This window comes from Gadus macrocephalus, chromosome 3, assembly GCF_031168955.1.
Source record: "Gadus macrocephalus chromosome 3, ASM3116895v1".
Taxonomy (NCBI): domain Eukaryota; kingdom Metazoa; phylum Chordata; class Actinopteri; order Gadiformes; family Gadidae; genus Gadus; species Gadus macrocephalus.
In genome coordinates, this window is record NC_082384.1 from 26,927,363 (window position 1) to 26,941,355 (window position 13,993).

Genomic DNA, 13,993 nt, shown 5'->3' on the forward strand with positions numbered 1-13,993 from the left:
GGAAATATATTGTCAAACACAGACACCAGGATCAATCACTCCTGCTCTCTTCTTGTCTGCCTTCATATATATATATGTATATGTTCATATATATATTCATATATATATTTAAACCTCGTCGTGGACGCCGTTGAGGAACAGGAAGGAGCTGCCCCCGATGGAGGCGTCCAGGAAGTCATCGATCTCCACCGACTGCTGATCCGCCTGGTCTGGGATCTGCTCTACAGACACACACTACACACACACACACACACACAGGCACACGCACACGCACACACTCACCCACAGACGTATGCAAACACACACACACACACACACACACACACACACACACACACACACACACACACACACACACACACACACACACACACACACACACACACACACACACACACAAGGACAGGGAAAAGATGGGTGCTATGGCTCCAGTAAATAACAGGTGACTGTAGCAGACTAGTGCACGTGAGCTGAGCGCAATAGCACGTTAGTAGAGCCCATTAGTGCACGTGGGTGTTCAGTGCTAGTGCACGACTGTGTGTACCTATTAGTGCACGTGTGTGTTCAGTGCTAGTGCACGTGTGTGTACCTATTAGTGCACGTGGGTGTTCAGTGCTAGTGCACGTGTGTCTACCTATTAGTGCACGTGAGAGTTCAGTAATACTGCACCAGTATTTATATCTATTAGTGCACGTGGGTGTTCAGTGCCAGTGCTCGTGTACCTTGCTGCGGCTCATCCTGAACACGGTGAAGAGCAGCAGGTACAGCGGATAGACGGCCGCACAGCTGACAAGCCCCGCCCACAACGCGTCCCAGGATAGGCTCAGACGGCCGGACGCCGCCCGCGGGCTGAGGACACGATACACACGATACACACTGAATACACACGATACACACCGAATACACACGATACACACCGAATACACACCGAATACACACCGAATACACACCGAATACACACCGATACAAACTGATACACACTGAATACACACTGATACACACTGAATACACACCGATACACTGAATACACATTGATACACACTGAATACACACCGATACACACTGATACACACTGATACACACTGATACACACTGATACACACTGATACACACTGATACACACTGATACACACTGAATACACACCGATACACTGAATACACATTGATACACACTGAATACACACCGATACACACTGATACACACTGATACACACTGATACACACTGATACACACTGATACACACTGATACACACTGATACACACTGATACACACCGATACACACCGATACACACTGATACACACCGATACACACCGATACACACCGATACACACTGATACACACTGATACACACTGATACACACTGATACACACTGAGACACACTGATACACACTGAGACACACTGATACACACTGATACACCCTGATACACACTGATACACACTGAGACACACTGATACACACTGATACACGCTGATACACACGGATACACGCTGATACACACTGATACACACTGATACACACTGATACACACTGAATACACACCGATACACGCCGATACACACTGATACACACTGATACACACTGATACACACCGATACACACCGATACACACTGAGACACACTGATATACACTGAGACACACTGATACACACTGATACACACTGATACACACTGAGACACACTGATACACACTGATACACACTGATACACACTGATACACGCTGATACACACGGATACACGCTGATACACACTGATACACACTGATACACACTGATACACACTGAATACACACCGATACACGCTGATACACACTGATACAGCCCACTACAGACACACGGTCGACCAGCAGGGGTCTCCTACCTGGGGGGCCCCACTACAGACACATGGAGCTGGGCTCCTACCTGGGGGGCCCCACTACAGACACATGGAGCTGGGCCTCCTACCTGGGGGGCCCCACTACAGACACATGGAGCTGGGCTCCTACCTGGGGGGCCCCACTACAGACACATGGAGCTGGGCTCCTACCTGGGGGGCCCCACTACAGACACATGGAGCTGGGCTCCTACCTGTATCGCTGGTCCACCACCGTGCCGTACCACAGCGCGTTGGCCAGCAGGCAGAGCTGCAGCAGCAGAGCGCAGCAGGTCGCCCTCTGCAGGCGGGTGAAGGGGCTGCGGGCCGGCCGCTCCCACAGCGACAGCCACAGGTGGGACTCACACAGCGCCCGCTGCAGCTCGTAGACCAGCAGGTGGGGAACACGACGCAGACAGGCCTCGTCTGGGGGAGAGGGGAGAGGTCAATGTCTGAGGTCAGGTGGTCAGGGGTCAGAGGGGTCAGAGGTCAGGGGTCAGGGGTCAACATGGTATTCAGCCTCGTACCGGTGGCCTCCACCTCCACCTCCACCCGGCCGTCCGTCTTCTCGTTGTCCACCGAAAGCCACTCCTCCACCAGGAAGTAGTAGCTGCTGCCCGTCTGCATGTCTCTGACCAGTACGTACTGCAGCCGCCAGGCCGGGGACAGACCTGGGGACAGGGGACAGACACACTGTTACTGTGGGGACGGACGTACTGTTACCAGAGGGACAGACCTGAGGACAGGGGATGGACACACTGTTACTATGGGGACAGACAGAGGACCAACGCACTGTTACTATAGGGACAGAGGACAGACGCACTGTTACTATAGGGACAGAGGACAGATGCACTGTTACTATAGGGACGGACAGAGGACAGATGCACTGTTACTATAGGGACAGACGTACTGTTACTCTAGGGACAGAGGACAGATGCACTGTTACTATAGGGACAGACATACTGTTACTATAGGGACAGATGCACTGTTACTATAGGGACAGAGGACAGACATGCTGTTACTATAGGGAGAGAGGACAGACGTACTGTTACTATAGGGACAGACGTACTGTTACTATAGGGACAGAGGACAGACGTACTGTTACTATAGGGACAGACGTACTGTTACTATAGGGACAGAGGACAGACGTACTGTTACTATAGGGACAGACGTACTGTTACTATAGGGACAGAGGACAGACGTACTGTTACTATAGGGACAGACAGAGGACAGACGTACTGTTACTATAGGGACAGACAGAGGACAGACGTACTGTTACTATAGGGACAGACCTTGGGACAGGGGGACAGGGGACACAGGGTGTCCTTTAACTAAGGCCTGAGGACAGACTCACTGTGACTCCAGCCTCTGCAGAGGACACGTAGGATGTGATCTGAGCGTGTCTGTCCATGTATTTATGTGTATTTGTGCGTCAGTGCCTGAGCGTGTCTGTCTGTGTATTTATGTGTATTTGTGCGTCAGTGCCTGAGCGTGTCTGTCTGTGTATTTATGTGTATTTGTGCGTCAGTGCCTGAGTGTGTCTGTCTGTGTATTTATGTGTATATGTGCGTCAGTGCCTGAGTGCGCGACTGAACCCACCCTTGTTGTCGTGCCAGACTCGTATCTTCCACAGGCTGCCCAGGCTGGTGTCCGTGGCGACGTGGAAGATGTCCAGCGCGTTGCGGGCGAAGGAGCCCTTGCTGTCCAGGTGGCGGTGCCCGCTGCGGCTCTCGCGGCCGTACAGGCCGACGCCCACGTGGGCGGTGGTGCCTGGGGGGGGGGGCGGGGTCAGAAACACGCTACAGACGAATCCTGGAACCAGCTCAGCCCAGAAGAGTCTGGCTCCTCTCTCACCCTAAGGAGACTAGACTCTGAGGAGACTAGACTCTGAGGAGACGAGACTCTGAGGAGACGAGACTCTGAGGAGACGAGACTCTGAGGAGACTAGACCCTAAGGAGACTCTAGACTCTGAGGAGACTAGACCCTAAGGAGACTAGACCCTAAGGAGACTCTAGACTCTGAGGAGGCTAGACTCTGAGGAGGCTAGACTCTGACCCCTCCCCCCGGGCCCCTCTCTAGCCCCCCAGCCCCCCCCCCCCTTACCTGCGCCGCGGCTCCAGCCCGTCTTCACCTGGACCTCGTACTTGAAGAGGCCGTCGCGGCCGCAGAGCGGCACCACGGCCGCACGCCGCAGGTCTAGCTGGTCCAGCTTGTGGAGCACGGCCCCCGCCACGCCCAGGCTCAGCAGCCCCAGCACACACACCAGGAGGGCCACCAGGCTGGGGGCCCCGGACCGCTCCTACAGGGGGGGGGCAGAGGTTAACACCAGGAGGGCCACCAGGCTGGGGGCCCCGGACCGCTCCTACAGGGGGGGGGCAGAGGTTAACACCAGGAGGGCCACCAGGCTGGGGGCCCCGGACCGCTCCTACAGGGGGGGGGCAGAGGTTAACACCAGGAGGGCCACCAGGCTGGGGGCCCCGGACCGCTCCTACAGGGGGGGGGCAGAGGTTAACACCAGGAGGGCCACCAGGCTGGGGGCCCCGGACCGCTCCTACAGGGGGGGGGCAGAGGTTAACACCAGGAGGGCCACCAGGCTGGGGGGCAGAGGTTAACACCAGGAGGGCCACCAGGCTGGGGGGCAGAGGTTAACACCAGGAGGGCCATCAGGGTGGGGGCCCCGGACTGGGGGCTCCTACAATCAAATTTATATAAAAATAAGTAGAGCAAAATAAATGCTGAGAAATATTGGCTTCAATTCATGAGCAGTTTGAGCACCCCCCCTCCCTCACCCTTTAATCACACAACACACACTCACACCCCCCGCCCCCCCAAGGGGACCCTGAGGTACCGGCAGGATGAAGCTGATGGCATTGGCCGGGACGAAGAGGCCGGCTGCGAAGGCGGTGAGGTGGCGCGTGCGGCAGACGGCGCGGCTGGCGTTGGTGGCGGCCAGCGGCACCATGCCGTCGGTACGCCACTGCTTCTCGCTCTCACTGAAGTACTGGCAGAGCGAGGCGAACACGCCCACCTCCAAGAGGACGCCCGCCCCCCCCGGGGAGCAGGGCGTCGTCACGTTGATGAAGTAGTCCAGGGTGGTGTCGTAGGTCCTGGGAGGGGACCAATCAGGGCTCAGAACACCAGACAGAGGACCAATCAGGGCTCAGAACACCAGACAGAGGACCAATCAGGGCTCAGAACACCAGATATCATGGAAGGGTTTACATGTTTAAAGCTGCACTATGTACGCTCCCCTTAGCGCCGCCAAGTGGCTTTAGCTACAGCTACATTACCTCTAGTGGTTGAGTTTAGCTACAGCTACATTACCTCTAGTGGTTGAGTTTAGCTACAGCTACATTACCTCTAGTGGTTGAGTTTAGCTACAGCTATATAACCTCTAGTGGTTGAGTTTAACTACAGCTATATTACCTCTAGTGGTTGAGTTTAGCTACAGCTATATTACCTCTAGTGGTTGAGTTTAGCTACAGCTATATTACCTCTAGTGGTTGAGTTTAACTACAGCTATATTACCTCTAGTGGTTGAGTTTAGCTACAGCTATATAACCTCTAGTGGTTGAGTTTAGCTACAGCTATATAACCTCTAGTGGTTGAGTTTAGCTACAGCTATATTACCTCTAGTGGTTGAGTTTAGCTACAGCTATATTACCTCGATTGGTTGAGTTTAACTACAGCTATATTACCTCTAGTGGTTGAGTTTAGCTACAGCTATATTACCTCTAGTGGTTGAGTTTAGCTACAGCTATATAACCTCTAGTGGTTGAGTTTAACTACAGCTATATTACCTCTAGTGGTTCAGTTTAGCTACAGCTATATTACCTCTAGTGGTTGAGTTTAGCTACAGCTATATAACCTCTAGTGGTTGAGTTTAGCTACAGCTATATTACCTTTAGTGGTTGAGTTTAGCTACAGCTATATTACCTCTAGTGGTTGAGTTTAGCTACAGCTATATTACCTCTAGTGGTTGAGTTTAGCTACAGCCCATATTACCTCTAGTGGTTGAGTTTAGCTACAGCTATATAACCTCTAGTGGTTGAGTTTAGCTACAGCTATATAACCTCTAGTGGTTGAGTTTAGCTACAGCTATATAACCTCTAGTGGTTGAGTTTAGCTACAGCTATATTACCTCTAGTGGTTGAGTTTAGCTACAGCTATATTACCTCTAGTGGTTGAGTTTAACTACAGCTATATTACCTCTAGTGGTTGAGTTTAACTACAGCTATATTACCTCTAGTGTTTGAGTTTAGCTACAGCTATATTACCTCTAGTGGTTGAGTTTAACTACAGCTATATAACCTCTAGTGGTTGAGTTTAGCTCCAGCTATATAACCTCTAGTGGTTGAGTTTAACTACAGCTATATTACCTCTCGTGGTTCAGTTTAGCTACAGCTATATTACCTCTAGTGGTTGAGTTTAGCTACAGCTATATAACCTCTAGTGGTTGAGTTTAGCTACAGCTATATTACCTTTAGTGGTTGAGTTTAGCTACAGCTATATTACCTCTAGTGGTTGAGTTTAGCTACAGCTATATTACCTCTAGTGGTTGAGTTTAGCTACAGCTATATAACCTCTAGTGGTTGAGTTTAGCTACAGCTATATAACCTCTAGTGGTTGAGTTTAGCTACAGCTATATTACCTCTAGTGGTTGAGTTTAGCTACAGCTATATTACCTCTAGTGGTTGAGTTTAGCTACAGCTATATAACCTCTAGTGGTTGAGTTTAACTACAGCTATATTACCTCTAGTGGTTGAGTTTAGCTACAGCTATATTACCTCTAGTGGTTGAGTTTAGCTACAGCTATATTACCTCTAGTGGTTGAGTTTAGCTACAGCTATATAACCTCTAGTGGTTGAGTTTAACTACAGCTATATTACCTCTAGTGGTTGAGTTTAGCTACAGCTATATTACCTCGATTGGTTGAGTTTAACTACAGCTATATTACCTCTAGTGGTTGAGTTTAGCTACAGCTATATTACCTCTAGTGGTTGAGTTTAGCTACAGCTATATAACCTCTAGTGGTTGAGTTTAACTACAGCTATATTACCTCTAGTGGTTCAGTTTAGCTACAGCTATATTACCTCTAGTGGTTGAGTTTAGCTACAGCTATATAACCTCTAGTGGTTGAGTTTAGCTACAGCTATATTACCTTTAGTGGTTGAGTTTAGCTACAGCTATATTACCTCTAGTGGTTGAGTTTAGCTACAGCTATATTACCTCTAGTGGTTGAGTTTAGCTACAGCCCATATTACCTCTAGTGGTTGAGTTTAGCTACAGCTATATAACCTCTAGTGGTTGAGTTTAGCTACAGCTATATAACCTCTAGTGGTTGAGTTTAGCTACAGCTATATAACCTCTAGTGGTTGAGTTTAGCTACAGCTATATTACCTCTAGTGGTTGAGTTTAGCTACAGCTATATTACCTCTAGTGGTTGAGTTTAACTACAGCTATATTACCTCTAGTGGTTGAGTTTAACTACAGCTATATTACCTCTAGTGTTTGAGTTTAGCTACAGCTATATTACCTCTAGTGGTTGAGTTTAACTACAGCTATATAACCTCTAGTGGTTGAGTTTAGCTCCAGCTATATAACCTCTAGTGGTTGAGTTTAACTACAGCTATATTACCTCTCGTGGTTCAGTTTAGCTACAGCTATATTACCTCTAGTGGTTGAGTTTAGCTACAGCTATATAACCTCTAGTGGTTGAGTTTAGCTACAGCTATATTACCTTTAGTGGTTGAGTTTAGCTACAGCTATATTACCTCTAGTGGTTGAGTTTAGCTACAGCTATATTACCTCTAGTGGTTGAGTTTAGCTACAGCTATATAACCTCTAGTGGTTGAGTTTAGCTACAGCTATATTACCTTTAGTGGTTGAGTTTAGCTACAGCTATATTACCTCTAGTGGTTGAGTTTAGCTACAGCTATATTACCTCTAGTGGTTGAGTTTAGCTACAGCCCATATTACCTCTAGTGGTTGAGTTTAGCTACAGCTATATAACCTCTAGTGGTTGAGTTTAGCTACAGCTATATTACCTCTAGTGGTTGAGTTTAGCTACAGCTATATTACCTCTAGTGGTTGAGTTTAAATACAGCTATATTACCTCTAGTGGTTGAGTTTAACTACAGCTATATTACCTCTAGTGGTTGAGTTTAGCTACAGCTATATTACCTCTAGTGGTTGAGTTTAACTACAGCTATATAACCTCTAGTGGTTGAGTTTAGCTCCAGCTATATAACCTCTAGTGGTTGAGTTTAGCTACAGCTATATTACCTCTAGTGGTTGAGTTTAGCTACAGCTATATTACCTCTAGTGGTTGAGTTTAACTACAGCTATATTACCTCTAGTGGTTGAGTTTAGCTACAGCTATATTACCTCTAGTGGTTGAGTTGAGCTACAGCTATATTACCTCTAGTGGTTGAGTTGAGCTACAGCTAGATAACCTCTAGTGGTTGAGTTTGGCTACAGCTAACATAGTGCAGGTTCAGTGTGTGCGTCTGGGACCTGTCATTTCCAATGAGCACCTGATCCTGATTAGTGCCCTGATGAGGTGAGCCATCCAGAAATAACTAAATACAGAAACCTGTTCACACTGAAAGGGTTCTTACTCCGGGGACAGGAAGACGGTGTACTTCCTGTGGTCGGGCTGGTGCCCCCGGGTCTGGCTCAGGGTGATCCTCTTCCTGTCGGTGCAGTTGAACTCGTTGGGCAGCGGGTGGGAGTGGAGGTAGGCCGTGATGAAGGGCTCCTCCTCCTCCTCTTCCTCAGACGCTACGCCCTCTCTGTCATCTGGAGGAAGAGAGTGGTGAGGTCTTAACAGAAATGAAGATACCTTTATATATATACACTGTAAATAAAAGTTTATAGTTAAACTAAACGTTTAACTATAATTGTATCGTTATTTCTGATGGTTCAGAAATGACCTTCAGAAATAACGATACGTTTATAGGAAGTTCATATCTATACATATAGATATATATAAGTTTATAGTTCAACTAAACGTTTTTGGTTCAACTCTGAAAGGTGACATATTATGAAAACAACACTTTTCCTGGGATTGGGGATGTTGTTTTGGATCTCTGAGGATGCCACACGCATACAAACTTAGAAATAAGTCAGTGCATGCTTTTGAGCTCATGAGTGAGACATGCATTTCGGAAAGTACCCCAGTACAGTTACGAGCGAGTCAGTTTCGGCACGGACTCTTACGTAGGAAGGAGGTACATTTGAATATTACCAACCACTTCCCCATCCCCCTCCCTTCAGAGCATAAATACGAATCTGTGGACCAACGGACGAGCACTGGGCGGAGATGTTCGTGCATTTCAGAAGCAGGGAGATTCCGCACAGAAACAGATGTCTAATTTGTCAGTTTGTCGTGTGACTGCCTGGCTCCGCCGCCGAACCGAACCAATGGGGCGGCCTCACTGATAAACAGACCAATGGGGCGGCCCCACTAATACACCGACCAATGGGGCGGCCTCACAACTAAACCGACCAATGGGGCGCTCCTACCGTGCCGGGCGGTGAAGTTGAGCGTGACGAACACGCCCGCCTGCCGGTTGGCGTTCCCCGTGCTGACGCGGACGATGACGGAGTCACAGCGGCTGATGTTGGCGGCCCCGGCGGTAGGGACCCCCGCCCTCCTGGGGGGCTCCGCCCATCCGTCCGCCACCCCCCCTCCTCCTCCGCCCACAGTGCCGTTATTAACGGCAACGGTGATGGCCTGGCTGTCGTCCAGACCCGAGATGGGGATCTGAGTCCCGTTCTGCGTCCGGAACTCCATGGAGGCCACCTCCGTGGAAACGGTGTAGTTAGGGACGTAGTTGAAGGGGAAGGGGTTGGGCTCCACCTAGAGGGGGGGGGAGGTGTAGTTAGGGACGTAGTTGAAGGGGAAGGGGTTGGGCTCCACCTAGAGGGGGGAGAGGTGTAGTTAGGGACGTAGTTGAAGGGGAAGGGGTTGGGCTCCACCTAGAGGGGGGGAGGTGTAGTTAGGGACGTAGTTGAAGGGGAAGGGGTTGGGCTCCACCTAGAGGGGGGGGGAGGTGTAGTTAGGGACGTAGTTGAAGGGGAAGGGGTTGGGCTCCACCTAGAGGGGGGAGAGGTGTAGTTAGGGACGTAGTTGAAGGGGAAGGGGTTGGGCTCCACCTAGAGGGGGGGAGAGGTGTAGTTAGGGACGTAGTTGAAGGGGAAGGGGTTGGGCTCCACCTAGAGGGGGGGGAGGTGTAGTTAGGGACGTAGTTGAAGGGGAAGGGGTTGGGCTCCACCTAGAGGGGGGGAGAGGTGTAGTTAGGGACGTAGTTGAAGGGGAAGGGGTTGGGCTCCACCTAGAGGGGGGGAGGTGTAGTTAGGGACGTAGTTGAAGGGGAAGGGGTTGGGCTCCACCTAGAGGGGGGGGGAGGTGTAGTTAGGGACGTAGTTGAAGGGGAAGGGGTTGGGCTCCACCTAGAGGGGGGGAGGTGTAGTTAGGGACGTAGTTGAAGGGGAAGGGGTTGGGCTCCACCTAGAGGGGGGGAGAGGTGTAGTTAGGGACGTAGTTGAAGGGGAAGGGGTTGGGCTCCACCTAGAGGGGGGGAGGTGTAGTTAGGGACGTTGTTGAAGGGGAAGGGGTTGGGCTCCACCTAGAGGGGGGGAGGTGTAGTTAGGGACGTAGTTGAAGGGGAAGGGGTTGGGCTCCACCTAGAGGGGGGAGAGGTGTAGTTAGGGACGTAGTTGAAGGGGAAGGGGTTGGGCTCCACCTAGAGGGGGGGGAGGTGTAGTTAGGGACGTAGTTGAAGGGGAAGGGGTTGGGCTCCACCTAGAGGGGGGGAGAGGTGTAGTTAGGGACGTAGTTGAAGGGGAAGGGGTTGGGCTCCACCTAGAGGGGGGGAGAGGTGTAGTTAGGGACGTAGTTGAAGGGGAAGGGGTTGGGCTCCACCTAGAGGGGGGGAGAGGTGTAGTTAGGGACGTAGTTGAAGGGGAAGGGGTTGGGCTCCACCTAGAGGGGGGGAGGTGTAGTTAGGGACGTAGTTGAAGGGGAAGGGGTTGGGCTCCACCTAGAGGGGGGGAGAGGTGTAGTTAGGGACGTAGTTGAAGGGGAAGGGGTTGGGCTCCACCTAGAGGGGGGGAGGTGTAGTTAGGGACGTAGTTGAAGGGGAAGGGGTTGGGCTCCACCTAGAGGGGGGGAGGTGTAGTTAGGGACGTAGTTGAAGGGGAAGGGGTTGGGCTCCACCTAGAGGGGGGGAGAGGTGTAGTTAGGGACGTAGTTGAAGGGGAAGGGGTTGGGCTCCACCTAGAGGGGGGGAGAGGTGTAGTTAGGGACGTAGTTGAAGGGGAAGGGGTTGGGCTCCACCTAGAGGGGGGGAGGTGTAGTTAGGGACGTAGTTGAAGGGGAAGGGGTTGGGCTCCACCTAGAGGGGGGGGGAGGTGTAGTTAGGGACGTAGTTGAAGGGGAAGGGGTTGGGCTCCACCTAGAGGGGGGGAGGTGTAGTTAGGGACGTAGTTGAAGGGGAAGGGGTTGGGCTCCACCTAGAGGGGGGGAGAGGTGTAGTTAGGGACGTAGTTGAAGGGGAAGGGGTTGGGCTCCACCTAGAGGGGGGGAGGTGTAGTTAGGGACGTTGTTGAAGGGGAAGGGGTTGGGCTCCACCTAGAGGGGGGGAGGTGTAGTTAGGGACGTAGTTGAAGGGGAAGGGGTTGGGCTCCACCTAGAGGGGGGAGAGGTGTAGTTAGGGACGTAGTTGAAGGGGAAGGGGTTGGGCTCCACCTAGAGGGGGGGGAGGTGTAGTTAGGGACGTAGTTGAAGGGGAAGGGGTTGGGCTCCACCTAGAGGGGGGGAGAGGTGTAGTTAGGGACGTAGTTGAAGGGGAAGGGGTTGGGCTCCACCTAGAGGGGGGGAGAGGTGTAGTTAGGGACGTAGTTGAAGGGGAAGGGGTTGGGCTCCACCTAGAGGGGGGGAGAGGTGTAGTTAGGGACGTAGTTGAAGGGGAAGGGGTTGGGCTCCACCTAGAGGGGGGGGAGGTGTAGTTAGGGACGTAGTTGAAGGGGAAGGGGTTGGGCTCCACCTAGAGGGGGGGAGAGGTGTAGTTAGGGACGTAGTTGAAGGGGAAGGGGTTGGGCTCCACCTAGAGGGGGGGAGGTGTAGTTAGGGACGTAGTTGAAGGGGAAGGGGTTGGGCTCCACCTAGAGGGGGGGAGGTGTAGTTAGGGACGTAGTTGAAGGGGAAGGGGTTGGGCTCCACCTAGAGGGGGGGGAGGTGTAGTTAGGGACGTAGTTGAAGGGGAAGGGGTTGGGCTCCACCTAGAGGGGGGAGAGGTGTAGTTAGGGACGTAGTTGAAGGGGAAGGGGTTGGGCTCCACCTAGAGGGGGGGAGGTGTAGTTAGGGACGTAGTTGAAGGGGAAGGGGTTGGGCTCCACCTAGAGGGGGGGAGAGGTGTAGTTAGGGACGTAGTTGAAGGGGAAGGGGTTGGGCTCCACCTAGAGGGGGGAGAGGTGTAGTTAGGGACGTAGTTGAAGGGGAAGGGGTTGGGCTCCACCTAGAGGGGGGGAGAGGTGTAGTTAGGGACGTAGTTGAAGGGGAAGGGGTTGGGCTCCACCTAGAGGGGGGGAGAGGTGTAGTTAGGGACGTAGTTGAAGGGGAAGGGGTTGGGCTCCACCTAGAGGGGGGGAGGTGTAGTTAGGGACGTAGTTGAAGGGGAAGGGGTTGGGCTCCACCTAGAGGGGGGGAGAGGTGTAGTTAGGGACGTAGTTGAAGGGGAAGGGGTTGGGCTCCACCTAGAGGGGGGGAGGTGTAGTTAGGGACGTAGTTGAAGGGGAAGGGGTTGGGCTCCACCGGGGGGAGAGGTGTAGTTAGGGACGTAGTTGAAGGGGAAGGGGTTGGGCTCCACCTAGAGGGGGGGAGAGGTGCAGTTAGGGACGTAGTTGAAGGGGAAGGGGTTGGGCTCCACCTAGAGGGGGGGAGGTGTAGTTAGGGACGTAGTTGAAGGGGAAGGGGTTGGGCTCCACCGGGGGGAGAGGTGTAGTTAGGGACGTAGTTGAAGGGGAAGGGGTTGGGCTCCACCTAGAGGGGGGGAGAGGTGTAGTTAGGGACGTAGTTGAAGGGGAAGGGGTTGGGCTCCACCTAGAGGGGGGTGCTCGGGTCACATGGGTCCATGGGGTTAGGGTTAAGGGTTAGCCCTAACCCTAACCCTAACCCTATATATGTAGCATATGCTGCACGTGAACCTCCTAAGATGGCACAATTAGATTGGTTCGCTATCTCGGGATATTGGGCAATATCCCGAGATAGCGATCTCAAACTCGGGATACTGTTTTCATCTCAAAATGTCCCGCTTTGTTTCCTCATAAAATTAAATAAATCCTGGAAAAACATTGTTATGTTGTATATTTTCACGTGTAGTGTATGCTAAAACAATTATTCACCTAAGTCTCCGTGAATAGTGGGGAATAGCCCCCTCAACCTTCAGTCTCGGGGGCTATTCCCCACTATTCACTTTGCCATCGGCGAATAATTGTTAAATATATATATATTATATACATATCTATTACATAGATATGTATATATGTGTGTCATGGGATCGAAAAATGCTCTAAATGTAAATGATGTCACAGCTTGGCGTGTATAAAAACCCTAAATAATGCATAGGGGAGGGGCTATGGCCAGGGTTAGGTATGAGGAGGGGAGGGGCTAGGGTTAGGGGTAGGGTTAGGTATGAGGAGGGGAGGGGCTAGGGTTAGGGGTAGGGTTAGGTATGAGGAGGGGAGGGGCTAGGGTTAGGGGTAGGGTTAGGTATGAGGAGGGGAGGGGCTAGGGTTAGGGGTAGGGTTAGGTATGAGGAGGGGAGGGGCTAGGGTTAGGGGTAGGGTTAGGTATGAGGAGGGGAGGGGCTAGGGTTAGGGGTAGGGTTAGGTATGAGGAGGGGAGGGGCTAGGGTTAGGGGTAGGGTTAGGTATGAGGAGGGGAGGGGCTAGGGTTAGGGTTAGGGTTAGGTATGAGGAGGGGAGGGGCTAGGGTTAGGGTTAGCTTTGAGGAGGGGAGGGGCTAGGGTTAGGGTTAGCTTTGAGGAGGGGAGGGGCTAGGGTTAGGGTTAGCTTTGAGGAGGGGAGGGGCTAGGGTTAGGGTTAGCTTTGAGGAGGGGAGGGGCTAGGGT

The 13,993-nt window shown here is 51.8% G+C and overlaps 1 protein-coding gene across 1 annotated transcript in view; it reads right to left on the reverse strand.

The window, feature by feature from the left end:
* The window catches only part of pkd1a (polycystic kidney disease 1a), a gene marked incomplete at its 5' end in the record, with an annotated part of 74,870 nt that overhangs the window by 21,740 nt on the left and 39,137 nt on the right, over positions 1 to 13,993 (reverse strand). Inside the window, 9 exons of the mRNA XM_060047442.1 lie at positions 115 to 234; positions 723 to 849; positions 2,071 to 2,281; positions 2,383 to 2,526; positions 3,455 to 3,625; positions 3,960 to 4,155; positions 4,705 to 4,963; positions 8,477 to 8,657; positions 9,384 to 9,720. Coding sequence (XP_059903425.1) covers positions 115 to 234; positions 723 to 849; positions 2,071 to 2,281; positions 2,383 to 2,526; positions 3,455 to 3,625; positions 3,960 to 4,155; positions 4,705 to 4,963; positions 8,477 to 8,657; positions 9,384 to 9,720 — 1,746 coding nt within the window. The remainder of the gene's footprint in view (positions 1 to 114; positions 235 to 722; positions 850 to 2,070; positions 2,282 to 2,382; positions 2,527 to 3,454; positions 3,626 to 3,959; positions 4,156 to 4,704; positions 4,964 to 8,476; positions 8,658 to 9,383; positions 9,721 to 13,993) is intronic.